The sequence below is a fragment of the Monodelphis domestica genome, chromosome X, assembly GCF_027887165.1.
Source record: "Monodelphis domestica isolate mMonDom1 chromosome X, mMonDom1.pri, whole genome shotgun sequence".
Taxonomy (NCBI): Eukaryota; Metazoa; Chordata; class Mammalia; order Didelphimorphia; family Didelphidae; genus Monodelphis; species Monodelphis domestica.
The window spans coordinates 37,482,247-37,505,498 of record NC_077235.1 but is presented as its reverse complement, the minus strand read 5'-3'; the positions used below and the strand labels follow the sequence as shown (position 1 = coordinate 37,505,498).

Below are 23,252 nucleotides of genomic sequence, written 5' to 3'. Positions count from 1 at the left end.
CAGTTCTTTTTGCCTACAAAATAGTCCTACCTACATACACCAAAATATCTATGGAGCCTTTCTTTGTATCATTGATCTCCTTGGAGTATAAGGTATAATCTTTTAATAAAGTGGTCTTTATGCCCTCTCATCTCTTCTTTTTTGGATGGGACGTGTGGATATCAATCTTTTGACCTACAAAGAATATTGATTCTTTACTACTTTTTGTAAAACTTGCCACACTAATGAATCTGAGATCTCATTGATATAGGTAGTCCATCTACACTTTCTTAACTTGAGTGATTTTTGTCCATATTCTGCCACGAATCTTCAATGTGGCATCTACCAAACATGCTAGAGGCCTTCCTCTGGATCTTTGAATATTTTATGTACATGTACTGTAGCTAGCAGTGTGCTGGTAAATGTTTTAACAACCAGCTCTGGGAGGAGGGGGGGATGAATTCACAGCACACTTTTAAGTTTCATCTACATCATTAACATTTTCTCTATTACTTTAAGTCTAGACAATCAACAAAACAATCAATCAAGCTCTGTTTTATATCATTTCCCTGTTTCTGATGTGTATATATGCTTACACTCAAAATTTAACAATCAGCTCCTGGATTTGGATCCAGCATATGTTTAATGGCAGCGCTCTACAATCTCTGGCCACTTACTCTTTCAGGTCATACCATTTCAAAGATAATGTAACTTTTACACTTTTGTGTGTGAGTCTTCATAGGTAATTTGCTGTAGCATATGTTTTCCCACAATGTGCATTTCTATTGCTATTGTACCTGCAGTTCTGATTTTTCAGATATTGAGGTGATTTAGAGCTATAGAGAGAGCATCACTACAAGAATGAGATCCAGCTATTTCTCGTCTTCATTTTCAATTATGAGTGCTGTTCACTGTCCGCATGTAGTGCCTGTTGAAGATACATTTGCTAACTCAATTGGCCATCTAACTACATGCCATAATGTGAGCAGTATAAAATTTCCATCCTCTTGGCTCTTCCTGTGGGGGTTACTAGGCTGATCTCTTTCAAGTGGCTGCAGATCTCATTGAAGAGGCCCTGCAGTGTTTTGGGGCTTGATGCAATCAGTATAGTGTCATCTCCAAATCAGCTATCTCAATCACCTCCTTATCATCTCACATGGAATTCTTTTTCTATCTGGATTTTGAACCGGACATACTCTTGACTGTGGCAAAACCCTTTCAGCAAATACTGTCTTTGTTTTTTTCCCCTCTGCTGCCCTGTTTTATGCCTCACTTAATGATAGAAGATCATTGAATGAAGATCTCTGCATATACCAAGGGATCTTGTACAAATGATGAGAAAGGAAGCACGTGGGTTGGTGGTTGGTGATCTCTTGTTGGTTGCATTTTTTTGGTATTAATATCTTTATTGACTTTCTTTCCCCCAATTCTCTCCTTTTTGAAGTAGATTGAAAATCATTAGCTGAGTACCCAGGAAATAAGGTAAATAGGAAATTGGGAGTTCAGGGGGAGATGTGCTTAGAAGAAGGAAGGTGATGGAAGAAAAGCAGGCTAAGGGAGGATTTTTATGGGAGGAAACTCAGAGACCATATATCTACTTTATATTCTAGACTAGAACAACAGTTTGGTCTTGTAACTTATCTAAGAAGTCTTTGCTTGACTACCCTAGTGAGAGAAAACCCAGACCTTCCAAAACAACTTAGTTCACGTTTGGGTAGCTCTAAATGTTAGGAATTTTTTCTAATTGTATCAAATCCTAATCCATCTTTCTCCAACTTCAAACCCCTGATTTAACTGTCTTCTGAACCCCCAAAAGAGCAAATCTGGACCCTCTCACATGACAACCTTTTATATGGAGAAAGCTAACTTGTCCATCCCTAAGTCTTCACTAGACTACCTTCTCTAGCTATAATAATGGGTTGTTTTCAGTTTATTAAGGGGCAATTTCCTCATTCCCAATTATCATACAGTTTTTGCCTTGACTAGGAAAAATAATTGTCTTCCAAATACAGTAATCTATTAGCCCAAAGCAAGTCAAGGTGAAAGCTAGCAGTCATCTAAAAGGACATTTCTTAACCAAAGTTGCCTTTAAATAAATGTGCTACTTTCCAAATTAAGCTTTAATAATGCCATCCTTGGTTACCAGTTGATGCCTACCCTCTCTTAATAGTTTCCTAATTGGTTTTCCTGTCTGTAGTCTCTCATATTCTTCTTCGCATAGCAGTTGAAATAATCTTCCTAAAGGATACATCTGACCCTGTAATACCCTCTACTTAAAAAAAGCTTTCATTGGCTCTCACTATTATCTCTAGGGTAAAATACAGACATGTTAGTCTGACATATAGGACTCTCTAAAATCTGGTTCCAGCCTCCCCCACCTTTTCTAACTCTTTCTAACATTGCTCTATGTACTTCATCAAAACAACATTTTGTTGTTCCTCAAATCTGACCTCTGCATTAGCATAAGCCATCCTCTATGAATGAAACACACTCCATCCTTATCTTTGCACTTTAGGGTTTAATTCAATTCATATATTATTCATTTCTTGTGTATATGGCGCCATGCTTCTCCTTATTTTAAGGCTCAGATCATCTGCCTCCTTTCATGTCCTCTCTGAAAGTCTTGAACTATTCCTTTCCCTCCACAGATCTATGTTGCTGCTACTTGTCAGGGTCCACTGGACTCAGACTATCCAGTGAAGGGATGGGGCTTTTAGGAAAAGAGCTGTTATGGAAAAAGAAGTGTGACAAGTTCAGAAAAGAGTGTGTTGCTGTTGAGAAGGAATTAAAAAGCACAATGCCCTCTGATTTCAATAAACAAGCCATTAGAATAGTCAGTGTGGGGAGGATAGAGACTGGACCTGTTATTTTATTAGTATAGAGAACTCACTGGTAAGAAAACTCCTACTAATTAATTCAGATTAGTACTTTCTCTGCAATTAAAAATTCTTGAGAGTTATCTAGAGGTTAAGTTACTCATCTTGGGTCACACAGCTAGTATATGTCTGAGGTGGGATTTGAACCCAAGTCTCCCTGATTCAAAGACTGCTTTTTTCTCCTACTCTGTAGTTTATTGGGGATTGATTAAGGGAAGGATGCTTCTGCCTCTTCCTGTTCTTCAGAAGTATCTATAATTTTCTGTGTCGGTTTAAGAGCCTTTCTGCAGCCAGTCAGCCCAGTGACAAAATACACTTTAAAAAAAATCCTTACCTTCCTTCTTAGAATTAATACTGTGTATTGGTTCTAAAGCAGAAGAGTGGTAAGGACTAAGACAATGAAGATTAAGTGACTTGCCCAGGGTCTCACGGTTAGGAAGTATCCGAGGCCAAATTTGAATCCAGGACCTCCAGTCTCTAGGCCTGGCTTCCAATCTACTGAGCCATCTAGCTGCCCCTTAACAAAATACACTTTTAGCTTGTTTTCCTTTATTTGTATCTAGTAATTAATCAGCAAGCTTTTAATGAGTGCCTCATGTTTACAAAACCTATAAAGTATACAAGGTCAAAAGACATAAGTTTATTATCAAAAAGGGGACAATTTCAGAGCTAGAGATTTTAAGAGGTAGGGTTGTTCTGGCTGGTGATTTAGTTTAAGGTATGGCATTGCTCTTGGGTAGAATAAATGGACTGGATCTGGAGGCTGTTATGTATGTACTTCAAAGCCATTTTTGGGGAAATGATTGAATTCTTCCCCTTCAAGATTCAAATGTGGTCGAATGGCAAATGGTTGTTAGTTCAAGTCATTAATTTAAGCCATATTAAATATGCAAGGGAAAGATTAAGTAAGTCAACAAATGTAACTCCATGTGCTCTATGTTAGGGATGCATGCATGCATAAATAAAAGAGAGCCCCTACCCTCAAAGAGCTTGTGTCCTACTAGGGGAAAACAGCATATACCCAGATAAATTGAATATAAGTTATGGAGAGATCAAACAAATTGATAGAAAATTCAGAGAAGGTAAAGCACAGGTAACTCAGATGATTGAGGAAAAGAAAGATAAGTTAGAGAGGAGGGAGAACCAGGACAGTGTGTCATTTCTGAAGTCAATATTATACATGCAGCAGTGATTACTACAAGTAAATCTAAGGTGCCACAGATTGCATTTTGTTCTTTGGATTCTTGTATCCGGGGAGAAGGTGAGAGAAATAGACCGGGGAAGAGCAAAGGAGAGTATGAAGTGAATCCTGTATTCTCATCAAAAAAGGAACTAAGAGCTATGAATGAGGAAGCATGACTCCCATTGGGTTTTTGTGATAGGAACAGAACACTATATATATAGGACCTGATTTTGGATGGATTTGGCATTTAGGCATCTTCCCTGATACTTCCTTTTCAGTCTTTTCATCAGTTACTAGATAGTGCTTCTTCCACAGGTTTGCACTGAGGGGAAAAAAGATGGTGAAATTCTCTCCTTTAAAAAAAATCCGATTCACCCTAGGGTACTTAACTGATGACCACCAGTCTCCACTGGGCTTACTGTTAAGAGTACAATCTAGAGTCTAGTGACACAATTTATTGCACTATTTTAAAATTAATTTGCAAAATACATTTTTAACTCATATAACGCTAATAATCTATTTCTATTTTTCCTTTTGCACTTGACTTTTGGAAGTTTTCTTTAGCCACAAAGACTTATTATTAGTTCCTCAGCTTTTCCTTTCTAGTATTGGTAGTACTGACAAATACCTAGCTAGGTATACATGTCCATGTTTTATGCTTAGTTTGAAGTTAATAATTACAGGATTAATAACCATGCTATCTATTTACTAGGGAATTTTGTATGATCTTAACCTGAATGAAAGGCATCTTGATGAAGGAGAGCCTTTAAAAGGCTCCATTTTAGGGTTTTAATGAAAGAATCAATTGACTTTTTGATCTCAAACTATTTTTCAATAAGCTAAACTGAATTGGACATAATTTTTAAGAGTATATTTAGGATTGCTATTTTTACTTTTTCCTACTTAGACTATATAGGAGTAGATGCTATCCCCAGTTGATTATCTCATGATCATGATGAGATAAAATCCAGAAAGTCCTTCACTTCCTACCAACTATTTTTTTCTCATTTTTATTTGTTAGGGCAATCATGTGTCTTACATGTTGGTTATTAAATACTTATGTACTGGCCATTGTGTGCTTAAACCATGTTATATTCTTTAAGGACATTGACTACATAAATTCTGAGGTGTAGAGACTCTTGATTATTGAGAGTTTTAATTTTTCACCATCCGCAGACATTATTGAACATCTATCATGTGCTAGGCACAATGGCTAGCATTTTTTTAAATCCTTACCTTCCATCTTGGAATCAATACTGTGTGTATTGGTTCCAAGGCAGAAGAGTGGTAAGGGCTTAGGCAATGGCGGTGAAGTGACTTGCCCAGGGTCACACAACTGGAAAGTGTCTGAGGTCAGATTTGAACCTGGGACCTCCCGTTTCTAGGCTTGGCTCTCAATCCACTGAGCTACCCAGCTGCCCCCGCTAACAGTGGCTAGCATTTCTTGTTGGTAATTAGTGGTACCTAAAATACACTATAAATTTATGGTGCTAAGTGATTTAATATACTTTATATTACTACTGTTGTTTAAAAATGTTTTGACATTTCAAGAAGTGAACAAACATGTTGGAACATGATTATAATTCCACTTGATTTTGGGATTTAAATGCATCATGGCCCTTTCCTGCCAGACTATATGACTTTTATACACTTAGCTATCCAGTCCAATCAATCGATCAGTATTAAACACTTGCTGATGTGCCACGCACTATACTAGGTGCTGAGGATAGAAACATAAAACCTTGAACAGTATTGTTATCATTTCAGACTATCTTTCTGTTGGCGCTTTGCTCTACCCTCCCTTAACATCAAATGTTTATTCCTAGTACTAAAGTTACTAATATTCTTACTTAAACAAACCTAGTCCTCAAAAATTTCCACTCTTCTGCTCCTCCCCTTTCTCTATGCCGTCATGTTTTTAAACTGGACCTCTGGTTTCAATGGTGTAAGGAGCTCCTGTTCAAGGAACATCTTTATGAAATGTAGATCTTAAATATCTTCACCCTATGGTTTTAGGACACTGAGAGATGAAATTACTTGCTTAAGGTCTCACAGTCAGTATATGTCAGAGATGGAACTTGAACCAAGGTATTCCTGACTGAAGCTGGCTTACTGGCTCCATGCTACCTCTAGTTTCTGTTTTTAGTGTCTTTAAACTTCAAATTGCTTTTTGTTAAGTAGTCATCTTAGTTGGTTTAAAAATTTATTAGTATGGAATAATTCCCCTTTCTAAAGTAAGATCTTTAAAACAGTTTCCTTTAACAATGTTGAGGTAGAACAATCTGCTTTCAGAGTGTTACTTGCTGTATAGGACATATACTCTCATGCAAGTCATTAGCAAGTTAAAAAAAAACAACTTGACTGAATGCCTAGTCCAGTATGTTTTTCATTTAAAAAAAATTAAAATCTTAGTTGCAATTCTCATGATATTTAAAAGTTGCTTTTGCTCTGGAAGATTACATTTAAATTTATGAATTGAATAATACTTTTCTGAATTTCTTAGAATCCATATTGAATATGAATAAGAGGTCATTTGGAAAGAAATGGGGATATTTTTAATTATTAACATGATTCATTGTTATTTTCTTAATGTTTATCTTGGCATTACATAAGCAGCCCTACCTGATCATAGTGAATATTTTGAATATATTGCTATTTCCTTTTTGTCAGAATTTTATTAGAAAATTTTAAATTGATGGTCATTAATGCTACTGGTCAGTTGTCCTTTTTCTTGTCCTTATCTTTCTCTGGTTTAGTTATTGATACTATATATATCTCATGAAAGAAATTTTGTGGAGTGATTTCTTAGTTTTTGAGAAAGCGAAATTTTATAAATCTGTTTGGACCAGGATTCCCCTCTCTTGGACATTCTTTAATAATTATTAAAGTCTCTTTTTCTGAAATAGAATAATTTATATTCTTTTGAATATTTTATATTTTTTGAGGCAACCCTGTTAAAATCTTTTTTTATTCTAATCTACAACTATATTGTAGGTTCTTATGATTTCTTTTAATTTCTTTGTTCATTTTAAATTTTGTTTGACTTTCCTACTTTTCTTTAAATCAGTTTGGCCAAAGATTTAAACAGTTTTCTTAATCTTCAAAGAATTGACTTTTATTTTTATCAATTCTATAGTATTCATTTTCCAGTTTTACGTTTTCTCTAATTTTTGAGGTTTCTTCTTCTGTGCTTATTTTGAACTGTTTTTTAATTTTTTAATTGCATAATTTAGTCCATTAATCTTCTCTTTCTATTTTGTTAATGTATGTTCTTAAGATAAGATTTTTCCTCTGAGAACTGTTAAAGTTGTATCCCAGAAATTTTGGTTTGTTGTGTCATTCTTTTCTCATTGTCTTCCACAAAGTTATTATTTCTGTGGTTTTTACTTTGATTTACTCTGTTGAAGCTGTCATTTTTAAGTCTATTCCAAACTCATTTTAAAAATGCTCCTCAGTTGCTAAATGGGTCATTGTCACTCATCACAAGTAAGTCATATTAATATGACAGAATATTTTCATAGTAAAATTGCCATTGTTTCAATATTAATGCTAATGATAATAGTTGATAATGATTTTGACACTGTCAAACTATTGATCCCAAGAAACATGGTTACAAGATTCCTTGTTAAGGTTTAGAAGCCCACTTGATTTATAAGGACAAACTCGAATTGTACAAATTAAGTCACTATCAAAAATTTGTTTGTAATAGTAACAGAAATATTCAAAGCTAACCTAGTTTTGTTTTCCTGCCTTTAATTAGATTCTGTATGCATTTTGAATTATTTTTTTCCTCCCAATTGACTTGAAAGTTCAGTTTTTTGGTGATTTTTATTTTGTTTAAGAAGTTTATTTGGGAAAATTTCTTTTTCTTAAATTTCATACATAGCCTTTGATACTGTCTTTAGAAGTGCTAGGTTTACTTGGATAGAGTTTTAGATTTTAAATATAGAATGATATTTCAACTAAAAAGCTTCATATGAAATAAAAGTCACTAGCTCAGGAAATGAGCTAGCTGGCACTGGCTTATGGTGGAAGGATACCTTGGCAAGAAATTTAGAGTTAGTGAGTGACCAGAGCTGAATTAATTTCCACCTGAAATAATCTTATACACAATGCATACTCCCTGCTTTGTCAAATCCACTTTCTAACTCCATTATTGTTGTTATTTCCCCAGACCATGATTTCATTCATTTGAGTGTGGAAATACCCTCCACTAATGTTGATTAATAAATCCTCTGTAACTTGTTTATTCCTGGAATGTATTTTGGACACTGACTAGCCCATGGATCACAGAGTATGTGTGAAAAGTAGCATTTAAATCCAAATCTTGATTTCATGTGCTTTCTTCAATGAACAGTTGTGTACAGAATTAGGTTGGGGAGTGATCAGTTTGTAAATGTCTCTCTTGTACTGTTGTCTTCCTCTCATGATACTCTGAGTAATATGAATGACTGACAAATGTAAAACCAACATCCCTTTTTCTAGTTAGGTATTCAATTGGTCTTTGAAGACAATGTAATCTTTTGCTATTGAAGCAAATGAAGTTATACTGCAAAGGAGTGCAGAGTGAATAGAGAAGTGCATGGTGTCTTCCATCTGTTCTCTTTAGCTAAAGCAATTTTAAATTACCCATGACTATCCATGGAGGTGGAGTTAAAATTAAGCTGTACAAGGTTGAATTTGTCCATGCTAGTGCCAAGTTTACATCACTCAATCTTGATTTGAGTTAAATGGATACATACATTTTGGAGTGATCCCCAAGAGGGTCTCAGAATAGGCATAATATTATATCCCCCTAAACCAGACTACATATATTACAATTGATTTGGTTTTTTTAAAACAATTTTTAATTGATGCTTTTTTTGCTTGTTTTTATATCAATTACATTTTCTAATGTCTCTCTCCTCCTGGAGAACAATCTCCTAAAACAAAGAGTAAGAGAAGAGAAATCACAGTATGAGAAAACTTAACTTACACATCAAAAAAGTCAGACATTTGCAGTGTTCCCTACCATAGTCCTCCACTTCTACAGGCAAGGAAGAAGGCAAGGAACTGCCTTTTTGTATGTACATACTGATTGTACATGGCTTGTTTCTTGTAATCATAGAAACGATGAGCTTAGAAATCATCGGATTGCTTTAAGAAAAGTGTGCACACTTGTATCATCTGGCAGTATTATAAAATAGTGGAAAGAAGTCTTTCCAGGAACTCTTTTCTTTCCAGCTTTTTCTTCTAAGGGTGTGTAGCATTGTTATGAAGGAGCCTGGAGGGATTTTAGCGGGAGCTGTGCTCTTTTTCACTCTGCTGTTAACCTCAGCTCAAAAGTGATTAATAGTTCATTGTAGGTCACTGAACCAGTATTGCACTTACGGGTTGAAGCCTGACATACCTGTAAGGACCCCGTTCTCGATTATCAGCACCCCATTATTGGTATTTTGGACATATCAAGTTTTCTTTATTTGACAAAGAGGTGGCTCCTTACTTGAATGAATAATTCTTAATATTTTGGTTGTAGAAAGGTCAAGGTGATTAAAGCTGACTTGTCAAACGAATAATTTCTCAGTATTCAATTTAGGTTCTGAATTTCAGTATATAGCCAATTCTTATTCAGAGGTAGACCATTCAGTTTTCCTTATCCATGTTCCTGGATTGTCTTTTTCCTTCATGTTATTTTTTGAAGGGTAAAAATAACCAAAAACGTTCATTTTAGATAAGAAACACAATTTTAATTAATAATAAAATGGTTCACCAGCTCATTTTAAGGGGTTATTCCTTTACCTTTAGTAGGATTATATGATACTTTTAGCCATTTAAAGAACTTTCTGTATGACTGTGTCTCTTCTGCTCATTTTTATATGTGGTTTTCTGTAATTTGTGGCACACTTTCCACCACTATTTTGAATAATCTAGTGTTAAATTATAATCAGACTTTCAAAAATATTTTTTTACAAGTTCTTTTTAGAGATGCTATTGAAAAAGACCTTTTGGCTTTTTGATTTTATTCTGTTTGCTAATAAGTGTTCTTGTCAAAGTTCCTAAGTATAATCTTGGAGTATTATATGTATATATATTTATGTATAAAGTAATATAATTAACCTAGATTTAGTCTTGTTTATTCTTAATTATCATCTTTCTAGTCATTTGGGTTTGCAGCCTTGGAGTCATATATGAACTCTCCACTTCCCCCACTACTTCAGTCCAATCCATTACCCATCCTTGTCCATTCTACCCCTATAAATGGTCTCTCTTCACTTTGATCACTGACTACCAGCCTTATCCAGGTTCTCATCTCCCACACTGCTATAGTTTTCTCATCATTCTCTCTGCTTCTGGGCAGTCTCTCCAATCCATTTTTCATAAAGTACACAAATTGCTATTTCCAAGGCCCAGGAACATGATATGTACACAGGCAAGAAATGTAAAAACTTGTTCCATGTAGTTGTGGGAGAAGAAACTTAAGCATAGCTGAGAATAGGTTTCATTTTAGGGATTGACACCTGAACAGTAGCCAGAGCACAGGTCTGAAAATTCATTGTGCTGCTCAAGAAAAGCTTCAGTGGCTCCCCAGTTCTAGGGGTACAATGCAGATTCCTGTTTATTTTTTAAAGTACATCCCAATCTGATTCCACTCTGTTTTTTCAGACTTAATTTTCCATTACTCTCTTTTAGCCCAACTGGCCTACTTTTGTAATACTTTGTAAATGGCAGCCTAATACTTAGGTCAGGATTGTTGCTCAGGCCGCTGCCCCTCATTCCTAGAATGTACTCTTTAGTCCCTTCCACTTCTTGGAATTCCTAGCTCCTCAGGGACTAGTTCAGGTGTCACTAGCATACTTTGAAACATTTCTCCAATAGCGTTTAAACCTCCCCCAAAACTACACACTTGTATATAGGTTGTATCCCCTCAAAATATAAACTCCTTGAGTGTAGGAAATATTTTATCAGGATTGTTTGAAGTGCTCTTTTGTGGAGGAAGGATTCTATTTGGCCTTAGAACCAGTAGCAATGGGTAGAAGTTAGAAAGCTATACTTGGTTTGATGCTAGGACAAACTTTTTAATAATTACACATCTATTCAGAAGTGGAGCGGGCTGCTTCTGGAGGTGGTAGGTTCCTCTACACAAGCAATCAGCTTGTAAAAATTTGTTAAGCTTAGAGCTGGGGATACTAAAAGGAGTGAAACAGCTCCTTCCCTAAAGGAACTCACAGTCTAAAGGGAGACTTTATAAATAACAAAAGCTTGTATATAAAGCTGGTAGGAACAGCAAACACTTTTAAAAGAGAAGGTTCTAGATTTGAAAGGTTTGGTAAATATTTGCCAAGACTTCCAAGATGGGAGATTTAGAAAGTGGGATTTTAGTTAGGATTTGAAGGAAGCCTGGAAAGTCAATAGTAGGAGAGGAGGAGGGGAGAGCATTCCAGATGTGACAGCTAGCCAGAGAAAGTGTTGGGGGCAGAGGGGTGGAATGGCCTGTCCCTGGAACAGCCTGGAGGCCAGAGTCCCAGTATTGAAGAGCACATGTTAGGGAGTTAAGGTATAAGAAGCCTGGAAAGGTGGAGGCAAGGCCAGGTTATGAAGGCCTTTGAATACCAGAGGATTTTGTATTTAATCCTGGAGGTCATTGGAAGCCCCTGGAGTTTGTTGATAGGGGTTGGGGTGAGTGACTGACCTGGTCAGATTTGCACTTTGGAAAGTAGAGGCTGAGATAGCTCCTTTTTAGGGTATATTGCAGTGGGGATCCCCTTTTGTTTATGTAGGAGTTGTACTATTAAGGGCCCTTCCACTCTCACATTCTGTTCTTATGTCCTCAGTACTTAACATAGTGTATCTGTCCTTAGTAGGTACTTAAAACATTCTTGTTGAATTAAATTTCCACTTTGGTGCTTGTTGAATTAAATTTCCGCTTTGGTGGATAAAAAGTAGTGTCTGGAGGTTGGCTTAATTTAATTTCTCTGATTGTTAAGGAGTTTAAGCATCTTTTCATGTAACTGTTAAGTTTGCATTTTCCCTCTTAAGTTGTCTATAGCAGGAGTTCATAATCCATGGGTTGTGAACTTGTTTTTATAATATTTTCATGGACGAATTTCAATATAATTAACTCCTTGTGTAATTTGTCCATCTTATTGTTTATGTTTAAATACCATTTTGAGAAGAGAGTTCATAGATTTCTCTTATGTTATGAGTCCAGGACAGAAAGTAGTGCTGAAAAATCAACAGTATTTTTTAGATTTCCTGATTCCCTACCACCCCACAACATTGAACTTTTAATTTTTTTCATATTTAAGATTCTGTATTTCAGACTTTATTTGATATATTTCAAATTTAACATGCTCTTTCTTTGGATTTTAAAAAAACACTGCTTTTTTGTATAAATTTTTTTCTATTAATAAATAATTTTGGTCTGATGATTTTTTTATTTGAGTGGTAAAATATTCTTATTAATAGTTGAGGCAAATATATACCTGTTTCCATTTTTATTATATAACTTCTTTTAAAAATATTTAGATAGGGGGAAGCTGGATAGTTCAGTGGATTGAGAGCCAGGCCTAGAGACAGGAGGTCCTGGGTTCAAATCTGGCTTCAGACACTTCCCAGCTGTATGACCCTGGGCAAGTCACTTGCCCCCCCACCCCCACTGCCTAGCCCTTACCACTCTTCTGCCTTGGAGCCAATACAAGACGGAAGGTAAGGGTTTAAAAATTTTAGATGGTTGATCCACTTTAGAGTGTTGGTATTATGGGGTGAAATATAGATCTCACCCCCTCTTTTTGGAGGATGGCTATACAGTCTCCTCTTTAAGTAAATTCTTCTTTTAAGTAACTTATTAAGTAAAAAATAAAATTTGTAGTTTACCAGAATTATAGACGGATAGTGATTAACACACGGATAGTGGTGATAATTTATTAAACACTTTTGGTTTGTATTACCAATTTTGAAAGTGTGAGAAGTTACTTCATTAGCCTTAATTAGGTAATCTGAACCATATCCATCATGATTTATGATTTTTTCCCTAAGGGGCTGAAGAAATTAGGAGATTAAGCCCAGTTTGTTATAACATTTAGGTAATTAGAGTTTAATTTATTATGTAATAAATAAGGCAAATAATCACATAATGCTTTTAATCTTCAAATTTTTAAACTATATTTGATCAACTACTACTTGTTTGAGAGAGTGAACATGAAAAAGACTTTAGCAAATCTCAATTATTAATATAAATTCATATGAGCATAGAGGAAGTTGATAGCTTTTCATTATTTCTAGTCTTAAAAGTTATAAGCTTTCAGAATGACAGATTTTAGTTTGAAATCCAAATGTTTTAAATATTCTTCAACATGTATTTTAAGGATTATGAAAATTAAGTGATCTATAAATGTAGGAATTAAATTGAAGTTACTTTACATAAATTCATAATTTAAGCTGTTTGAGTGCTCCCTTTACCCCATTGCATTATAACCCAATGTCATTTTCACATCATGAAGAAACAGGAGTAGGACTTAATTGGATTTTCAGTTAATTATTGTGTTTTTCTTTTTCTTTTTTTTAAACAGGCATTTGTAAAAGATGTACATGAAGATTCAATAACGGTTGCATTTGAAAACAAGTAAGTCCTTGGAGATGTGGTTTACAGTCAAGTTTTCAAAGAATAAATCTTGATTACACTTAAAGTATCACTCAAATATTTTAAAAGTTCATAATTTAATATAAAACAAATGTTATATGGAATCTTTCTTCAAATGGTTATACTCTAAATTTTGACTACTTAAAAGAAGTTGGTTGCTTATGTTCAATAATGATAAATTTCCTTTAATTTCAAAAAGAAAAGTTACATACTAAACATGCCACTATGCAACCTGAGTCAGAAAAATTTGTCATCAGTTTCTTGATCTAGTTGAGAATGAGCCGTTTACAAAAAAAGAGATAGAGTGATATTTCATTGCTGAAGTATTAAACTCCTAGAATTGTATATTTAGTACATTTCCAAAAGTCCTTACATATTTTTGAATAAAACTATCAGATTTAATAACAATTTATTGAACCAGATTTTGTATATTCCAGGACCTCTAAGATTTGAATGTATTGTCTTACCAGTTTTTTTTTTTTGGCATTGTGCCTAACCACAAAAAAGTAAGTTGATTTTCCATCAGTTAAAAGAATATTCGTTTTTTAAACATACCTCCCCATCCTTGTTTGTATGCTTTTTTTTTAAGGAAAATCCATTTATGTAATTGGTCAAAAGTTATATGAGCACATTTAAATATTTAGCCCCATGGAATGATTTGGCTCCTTAATACTCCTGTTTTTTACATCAAATCATTGTGCTCCCCTGTTTAAGAAACTTCTATTTCTCACTGATGTCTCTAGGATAAAATATAAAATCTTTTCTTTGAAATGTAAAGCCCTTGATGATCTGGCTCATTAGATATCTCCAGGCTTGATTGTGTATTCTTCTTTATTACACACTCCATGTTCCATTTACATTGGCCCATTTACTTTTTTTCTTTACAAGATATCCTACCTCTCAATATCACAACTTTGGCCCAGGTCATTTCCCATGTCTAGAATGTTCTATCTCACCCTTAATTCCTTCAAGGATTAGAAGTTTTTTTATTCCTCTAATGCTTAATTGTTACCACCCTAAACCCCCATCACTTTGTAAACATCTTATATTTATTTATCTAGGCATATATTGTATCCTTCCCCTAGTAGAATGGAAGCCCTTTGAGGGTAGGCACATTTTTACTTATGTCTTTTTTTCCCCATCACCTAGCTCAGTGCCTAGTACAAAATAGACACATTTAAACGGTTGTTGATTAATTGGGGCAGGTATTTTGGTGCTATATTTTACTTTCTGTACAACAAAGTAAGCATGGTTCTTGCTATAGACCTCAGATTAGAAGCAACACAAGGAAGCAGAAATGTCTGACATGCTTGGTTGAAGAAAGAATTTATGACTTTTTTGAAATAAATCTTAAGTTCTAGTCCTACTCCTGAACTTGAACACACCACTTAACTTGTCTAGACCTCAGTTTTCTTACATTTCATTTCCAGTCTCTGTGCCTTTGTATTGGTTGTTCCTCATGCCTAGAATTCATTCTCTCTTCACTTGTGCCTCATAGAATCCTTCTCTTCCTTCATGATGGAGCTTAAGCATTTCCTCCGATACCTTTCCTGATCCACTCTTCTGTTAGTACCTTCTCTCTCAAATGACCGTATATTTTTTTATTTATTCTCTTTATATGCTAATATATGTCTGTATGCATATATCTATTTATCTCTCTATCTACATACATATATCCATTTATACTTGGTGTCTCTGCTGTAAGAATATAGGTTTCTTGTGAGCAGGAATTTTAATTGTATTTGTATTCCCAGTACTTACCTCAGTTCCTTATTAATAAATACTTGTTGATTGATTTTTCTCAAAATGTAAAATGAAGGGGTTTGGACTAGATATCTAGAATTCTATATCCAGAAGGAATTATAAAAATTGCAGGAACTTAATAATCTAAGAAATGTTAAATTGGGGTTATAATGCATTGAGGGTCTGGAAGAGAATTTTTAGAGAAATTGCTAAGAAGAGAAAAAAAGAATGAGAAGGAAGTAAAAAAATGGTAAAGTTAGACAATCTAATCTTCAAGTGTTTCATTGTCTTCTAAATCCTTGAATGAAAGCATCTCTGGAGAGCTGGGCTTAGGGTTAGGAAACTCTAGGTTTCAGTTCACCCTGTGATATACACTGATTTTGTGATCCTGGACTCAAGATTAATGTCCCTATGAGCCTGAAAGCTCTTTAAGATCTGAAGTCGTGGAGCATTTGAGGATCTATACTGGTTAAGGTAATTGACTCATTAGGAGTTTATTCCCTATGCCAGTGAAATCACAGGTTTAGATTAGCTAAAATGTGATTTTTTTTCTTCTTGGATTGATCATCATATTGCAGTCAAACATTTGTAAAGTTTGGCAATCTAACACTCAAACTAAGTATTTTGGTTGTTCCGATTTCTATTAGACAGGGAAATACTCCCTTCTCTAGTCTCATAAACAGTGATTATTTTAAGATGATAGTAATTGGAGTTGGGAAATTAAAGGGGGAAAGATGAACCTGGAATTAAAAAAATGCACTAAAGTATGTTTTTATGAAAGTCATTAGGATATTGAAATCTCAGGAAAAGGATTTCACTCTGAATTATGTTATCTACTAAACCTTTGAACAGTGAGGAAAACTTTATAGTTTACATAAATGAGGTGAATAAACAGCACATTGAAGCTAGTTTTGCATCTAGAAAACTTAACTGTATTAGACTAGGAGCTGATATGCCTTTAGTCCTTTTTGTTATTAGCAGGATTAAGCATCTTAGGTGTCCCAGGCAGTCCTATGGTCCAGTGGCATTACCTAGATAGAATTTGAACAAAAAGAAGAGGTGTGGATTGGCAAGAAGTGCTACAACTCCAACAAGAATTTTGATTGCTCATAGTCTTACTCTTAGCCTAATGGTGTCTCCATCAAGTTTGCTTAATGTGAATTATATGAAAAGCTTTGAAACTTGATGCGGTTCCTAGTAATGTTGATAATATATTGGAAAACGTGCTGTGTATTAATTTTAACTCTTAATAAAAGTCTTAGATTCCTTGGTAAGTATATTTTTTGGATTTGTCTTATTTGGTTCCCCACTGAATAAAACCCTGCCTGTATTTGCCATTCTTGGGACCTTTTTTTTTTTTTACTGACTGCTCTGGAGTTTTTCTTATTCTCAGTCTTTCATACTAAAATAATCATTAAATATTAAGTAAAAACTCATTTCTTCTTGTGAATTCAGAAATGTCTTATCTAGTGTATAGAATGATTGCAATGGGTTGTCAATTCTCTTCTCTTTCCCAGTCACCACCACATACTGTTAAAATTATCCCATCTTTAGCTCATCATCAAGCTCATTATCTTTTGCAGCTACTGTGTCTGCAGAAAGTAGTATTTCTGTCCTCAAGCTATCATCCTAGTAACTTGAAATGACAGCCAATTTTTTATACTTTAAATTGGAGTCTATGATATGTTTGTGGTTTCTTATGTAGAGCTTCACCATACTGTCATGATTGAGTTGGTTCCTGCTGAAGTATTCTTCCTTATCTTTAGCATACCTTTTTTTAATCAAAACTAGTTTTACAAAAATAACCTTGATTTTTTTTCAGGCTCTATTTTTACCTCTAACCTGAAGAAATATCCTAATAGAGAGATGTATAGTAATGTTTTCTTTAGATATATTTTTAGCTTTACCTTCCATTCTACCAAATTTCATATCAAGGTTTTAATTTTATATCCACATAGTTTTGTCAGTTTTATAAATCAGTATTTTATCCTTTTGGAAGCAACACAATTACAAGAGATGCCAAGTATTAGTATATTGAATTTGTGATTTACAATAAAGGCTCATTAATTCAGAATATATGCTAATCCTAATTGCAGAAATTAGTGGGTTAGCTTTCAAACACATATAATCATGTCTTCATAGTTAGTGTAAAGGTAAGCTTTTCTTCAGCTGTGGCCATAACCAAGTTATGATGAGTTCTGAATTAAATGAGATTTTATTGCAAATTATCTGTTGGCTCACTGATCTCTAATTCATTATAATGTCTGCACTTGAGGGGAAAAATACTAGCATTGCTTAGCATCGACGCCCAAACTTAGATTTGGCTGCTTTCCCAGTGGAAAATCCTTATGTTGTTTTTGCAGAGTTTATTTTTTAGTGCTTTATATTTTTTGGGATTAAAAAATTATAAACTTTGCAAAATCACTCATGTTTTAAAGAACAAATCAAAAAAAACAAAAACACGCCACTTACCTAACTCCTATAGGCTCTCTTCATCGGATTTCTCTGACTGATACGACCTCACCAGCACAGTGCATGCTAGAACGTTGTACTGAACAGCAGCTAGGAATCCATGGCAAGGCTTGACCTCGTGGGACCTAAAAATTAAGGGGGAAAAGTGAGTTTTAAGATGCTACTGTGCCAGCTGCCCCCATTTGCTTGGTTAGGGAATTTAGCTTTTGTTTCTGTCCTTGTTGGAATGTGGTTAAGGTTCTTTTGAAGGTCAAAAGTGTGTTTGCTCCAACTAACACTTGTACTGATATTTACTAACTTATTTAATTGAAATTTTGGAGGCAATTCATGCTTTGTCCTTAGTTTAGAACTTCGAGGGGATGAAATCACTGAAAAATTATTTTTAAAAATTGCCATGCTGCTTTGTTGTGGTTAGGAAAATACCATAGTTGGGACTAAAAGGCTATTGTGCTGCATGTCTTCTTCATTGGAGTGTCTTTACTGCCCTTCCAGCCTAAAATTTACAATTTTAAAAACACATTTTCTTTCATACTAGAAAAAGATCGAGAGGTTACATTTAACCAGATATTGCTTATTTTTATTAGAAAATTACATGCACATTGGAAAATGATCAGTATTTTATTTAAACAAGAAAAACATTTGAATGAATGGATTTTTTTTTCCTTTTTTTTGCAGTTGGCAGCCAGAGAGACAGATTCCATTCCATGATGTGAGATTCCCACCTCCTACAGGTTATAATAAAGATATCAATGAAAGTGATGAGGTTGAGGTAAGTTCCTTGTTTTCATTTAAGCATAAGAGGAATGGAAGGTATTTAAGTTCTGTAGCTTGTTGAATGTTTATATCTTTAAATTCTCTTTAAACAGTATGAAGGACTTTGACTTTGATGGTTAGGTATTTTTACCCAGTTCATGTTGACATATTCAAGAAAAATATTAATGAGGGCAACTAGGTAGGTAGAGAGCCAGGCCTGGAGACCAGAGGTTCTGGGTTCAAATATGGCCTCAGACTTTTCCTAGCTATGTTTGTGAGACCTTGGACAATTCACCTAACACCATTTGCCTAGCCCTTTACTTCTCTTCTGCCTTGGGACAAATACCTAGAATTGATTCTAAGACAAACGGTAAAGGTTTTTTTACTTTTTAAAGTACCAATTTCTAAAATATTGTGTGTGTGCAGTGTCTGGAGTACCCAGTTTTCTATTACTTTTTTGACTCCTTGGCTCTGTCACAGCACCTCTATTTTCTCCTTTCTTTAACCTCTTAACAGTATGTGTGGTTAAAGACCTATGATGATCTAGTTCTGCAAAATATCACTAGGATTTGGAAGCTACTCAGACACCCTTGGGAAATGGTAGCGGGTATGCAAACTTACCTTGGTTCCTTGTGGTTTTTATATGTATGGAAAATAATTGTTTTGTTAAAATGATAGCTTACTTTACCTTTTTATTATAATTTTAAGCAAATGTGGCATGTGAATATCATTTCTTGAAAATTTTAGGTTAATAAATTGTTAATCATTTTACACAGATTCTGGACTAAACATAAATTACTGTAGGATTCCTTTAAATAGTAAGCTCCTTTGATACATTTAAATTTTTCAGTTTACCAAGATGGGTTCTATACAGTTTTGAGAGAGCCCTTTTTCCTAAGGCACAACATTGTGCTGTGAAATATTAGTTTCTCTCAGAAAGTGAACTCTCAGAAAGAAATAATCCTTAATCATATATAGTAAGTCACTAAACTGATCATACTTGTGATTATAATTGTATTCAAAATGCCTGATACAGAGCAGATACATAATAATTACTTATTGGTTGGTTAGTCAATCTCTTGAAAATCCCCATCATATTTGGCGCTTTCCTCTTGGCCTTTAGATTCTAGCTTATGTTATAGCTACAAGGATATTTGTCATTTTCCTCACCCTCTAAACTAGACTGGCTGAGATTTTACTGAGATATGACAGGTAAGAAATATAGTGTTATTTTGGCCCACTTTAAGAGAAGCAAAATAATATAGAACAATGGGGGTGATTGTCCTGTTATAGTTTGCTCTGGTTAGATCATATCTGAAGGGGGTAGCATAATTCAAGGCAGATTTTTCAAGGCCAAGAGAAAAATCCCAACAAAATGTCCTGAGACAACTATTCTTGTGTTTTGAGAATGTATCAATTGATATACTAATTGACTTATGGATGCCATATTTTAAGATGGACAGAAATAATTTGGAGATCCTCTAGATAAGGACTACCAGGTTGTTGAAGGGTTTCAATATGATGCCATGTGAAGATGTGATAGCTGTCCTCCAAGGGTTTTGAGGGATACTATTTAGAAGGGGTTTACATTTGTGCTTTTTTAGCTTTAGTGGGTGTAAGTTATAAAGATGTGAATTTAAGCTTGATGTCAGGAAAAATAATCTTCAATATTTAGGGCTATGTGAAAGTGAAATGACTACCTCGGGAAGTTCTTGGTGAGTTCTTTAATAGAGGTATTAAAGCATAGACTGGATGACCACATAGCAAGCATATGTTGGAGAGGACATAATTTTTCAGATGTGGGCTCATCTGAATGAAATGTCTTTTAACTGGTGCTGTGAGATTCTTGAAGCCCTTTGGGAGAAAAGGATGTTTTCTTATTCATTTTGTATACCTTCATTAGTGCCCAACACATGGTCCTAAACTATAGTAATTACTCATCAGTAAATTTTGAATGAGTGAATATAGTTTGAAGGCATCTGCACATTTTAGACACATTGGAGTTAGGTATTTTTTCTTTTTTCAGTAAGTGTATCCTTTTAACCTCTGTTAGAAGAGGTTGATGATGATACTGGTATGGTTCTACCTACCATACTATCTCTTAAAACTTTTTCTTTTGGGATGGAGAAGTAGAATGGATAGAAGGATGAATGCCAGGGACTTTAAGTGTGTGAGATGCTTTTAATTATATGTGACCTAATAAACATTCATAGAGGATGATCAAAAGATTTTAATACTGGTTTTGCATTTAAAACCTTTAACTGAGGCATCTTTGTATTTTCTGTTCAGATACATGGTTTCATTAAACTCTTGAAAAAAAAAATTCTTATTTCCTGTGTTACTCTCAGAGAACTTAAAACATTATCATGATTAAGATATCACCAGTGCCTCAGTTATACTCTAGCAACTCTTAAAGTGTCATGTTGTGATGAAGAACTGAACTGGGAGTCCAGAGACTTGGGTTACAGTCCTTTTTTGTTATTCATTTACTGTGTGACCATGGGCAAATTACTTCATCTCTGTTTCTGCATTTTGATGAGTGGTGGGGTTGGAAGTGGGTAGCCGACCCCTCTGGAATTTGGCAGTTCTACTTTTTAGTGTAGGTGACACTCTTCATTTCAGTAGGAAAATGCTGCTGCCCACTTAATCTCAGTAGGCCATAAAATTTGAGTTCTAACAAACAGTGATAGACGTTCTTTCCCTAGTGCTAGTAAATCTCTAACTGAGATACATCCTAGCTTAATTCCCATTTTGACCAACTATATTTGCGGAATGTTTTGCTTGGCATTCAGAATATATGTGAAATATTTTTTTCTCTTTCCAAAACCCAGTAGGCTTTATTCTCCATCAACCATTGGCCCCAATTTGTAGCATGTTGATTTGCTGAGTGGCTGGTTCAGAAAACAAAATATTTGACAGTTTTCTGCTAGTCTACAAGAGCCAGGGCAGCATCTAAACAATGTTTAATTTGCAACCAGGGTCAGGGCATGCTAATATGATATCTGTGCTATTGGCCATTAGTCTGAACGTAGGAGTGTGCTAATACTTGGGTTCCAAATCTATGCAGATGAATAATATAAGACATTGTGGATTATTGTTTTAATTTTAAAAATACTTTGTATTAACATATCAATAAAAAACATTCTCAATTACATACAGATTTTTACCTGACCCTAGCCAATATTTAGTGAATGTTTAGGAAGTTCTGAGTATATTACCAATCACTTTAGAAGGATTCAGAAGAATTAGGGGAGGCTGTCCCTTCCTCTAAGGACCTTACATTTAATTAAATGTTTAAGATTTTAACAATGTTGGCTATTAATCTAATAAATTGGAAAATCAAGTGTGCACTCATATTTTCTCTGATTCTGAAGTTTTCATCCAGATTTTAAAGTGATATTAATTGGAATGTCTTCTGTTCATCTTTACACATAGGTTTACTCCAGGGCCAATGAAAAAGAGCCATGTTGCTGGTGGTTGGCTAAAGTGCGCATGATCAAAGGCGAGGTAGGGAGACCCCTTGGATTGGCAAAATATGTTCTTCTATTGTTCTTTGGTGTCAGCTGTAGTGTATTGTCTGTTTCTTAATTTTCACGGAGCTAACTGCAAATTATTTCTGATTTAGGCACTTTTAGTGTTTTAAATATTTGGTTTTTTTAAATTTTAAAATTGAATATCACTTTTTTCCACTCCAAGAATTTCTTGATTGTTTTCAATTTGATTTGAATAGGTGTAACAAATGTCTCCTATTTTTAAAATGATGACTAGGGATGATTGTTGTTACTTTTTTTTTAATCAGTTTTATGTAATAGAATATGCAGCCTGTGATGCCACTTACAATGAAATTGTTACAATTGAGCGTTTAAGATCTGTGAATCCCAACAAACCTGCAACAAAAGACACTTTCCATAAGATCAAACTGGAAGTGCCAGAAGATTTACGGCAAATGTAAGTGTGAAGTTATCAAGTTAAGAAAATGCTATATATACATACTATATATATTTTATACACAAATACAAATAAATTTGGTTCAAATAATAAGTAAAATTGAATTAAATCACTTGGAGCAGCTTCTAAATTTGATGTAATTTAGCAGGTATTTTCTGCTTCTTTGTAAAAAAAGGTTACCAGTACAGTTGATGATTTGATTTGGCAGCAGTTAGGAATAATATTGTCCAAAAATTAGGTAATTGAGTTGAATGATTTACCATCAGATTTGATGATGATGATGATGTCTGGAAGGAGATATTATTCTTCTGTATGATATTTATTTTTGTCACATCAATATCTGAAGTTACTGAATTTGAAATTTGGAATATAATTGTATAATCCTGTTGTTTGGGTAAACTATTAGCAGTATTAAAACGAATCTTGAGCACTATAAAATTAAACCTATAGAAGGAAGAATATATTTAAAGTGGCTTAGCTTCTTTAAGTCATTTTCCTCACCAGTCATGGGAGGATTGGACTGATATCTCAAAGGTCATTTTCAGCTATTAATTCTCTGTTCCTCATAAAAGTCAACCTTTTATACTATATTAATTGTAAGAAAACTGATTATTTTATACAGTAGTTTTTGATGTCCTTGTGATTAAGTAAATCTTGAAAGATTTTAATAGATAGGAAA

General features: G+C 34.4%; 1 protein-coding gene across 18 annotated transcripts in view; it reads left to right on the top strand.

Moving 5' to 3' along the window:
- The window catches only part of FMR1 (fragile X messenger ribonucleoprotein 1), a 62,430-nt gene that overhangs the window by 7,027 nt on the left and 32,151 nt on the right, over positions 1-23,252 (top strand). For 17 of the 18 annotated variants that reach the window (XM_007507255.3, XM_007507245.3, XM_056808995.1 and 14 more), the window contains exons 2-5: positions 13,587-13,639; positions 18,548-18,641; positions 22,061-22,132; positions 22,425-22,573. In XM_007507255.3, the coding sequence (XP_007507317.1) occupies positions 13,587-13,639; positions 18,548-18,641; positions 22,061-22,132; positions 22,425-22,573 (368 nt within the window). Of the gene's footprint in view, positions 1-13,586; positions 13,640-17,885; positions 18,018-18,547; positions 18,642-22,060; positions 22,133-22,424; positions 22,574-23,252 lie in introns of those variants that run through there. The other variant, XM_056808993.1, reaches the window with a different exon arrangement.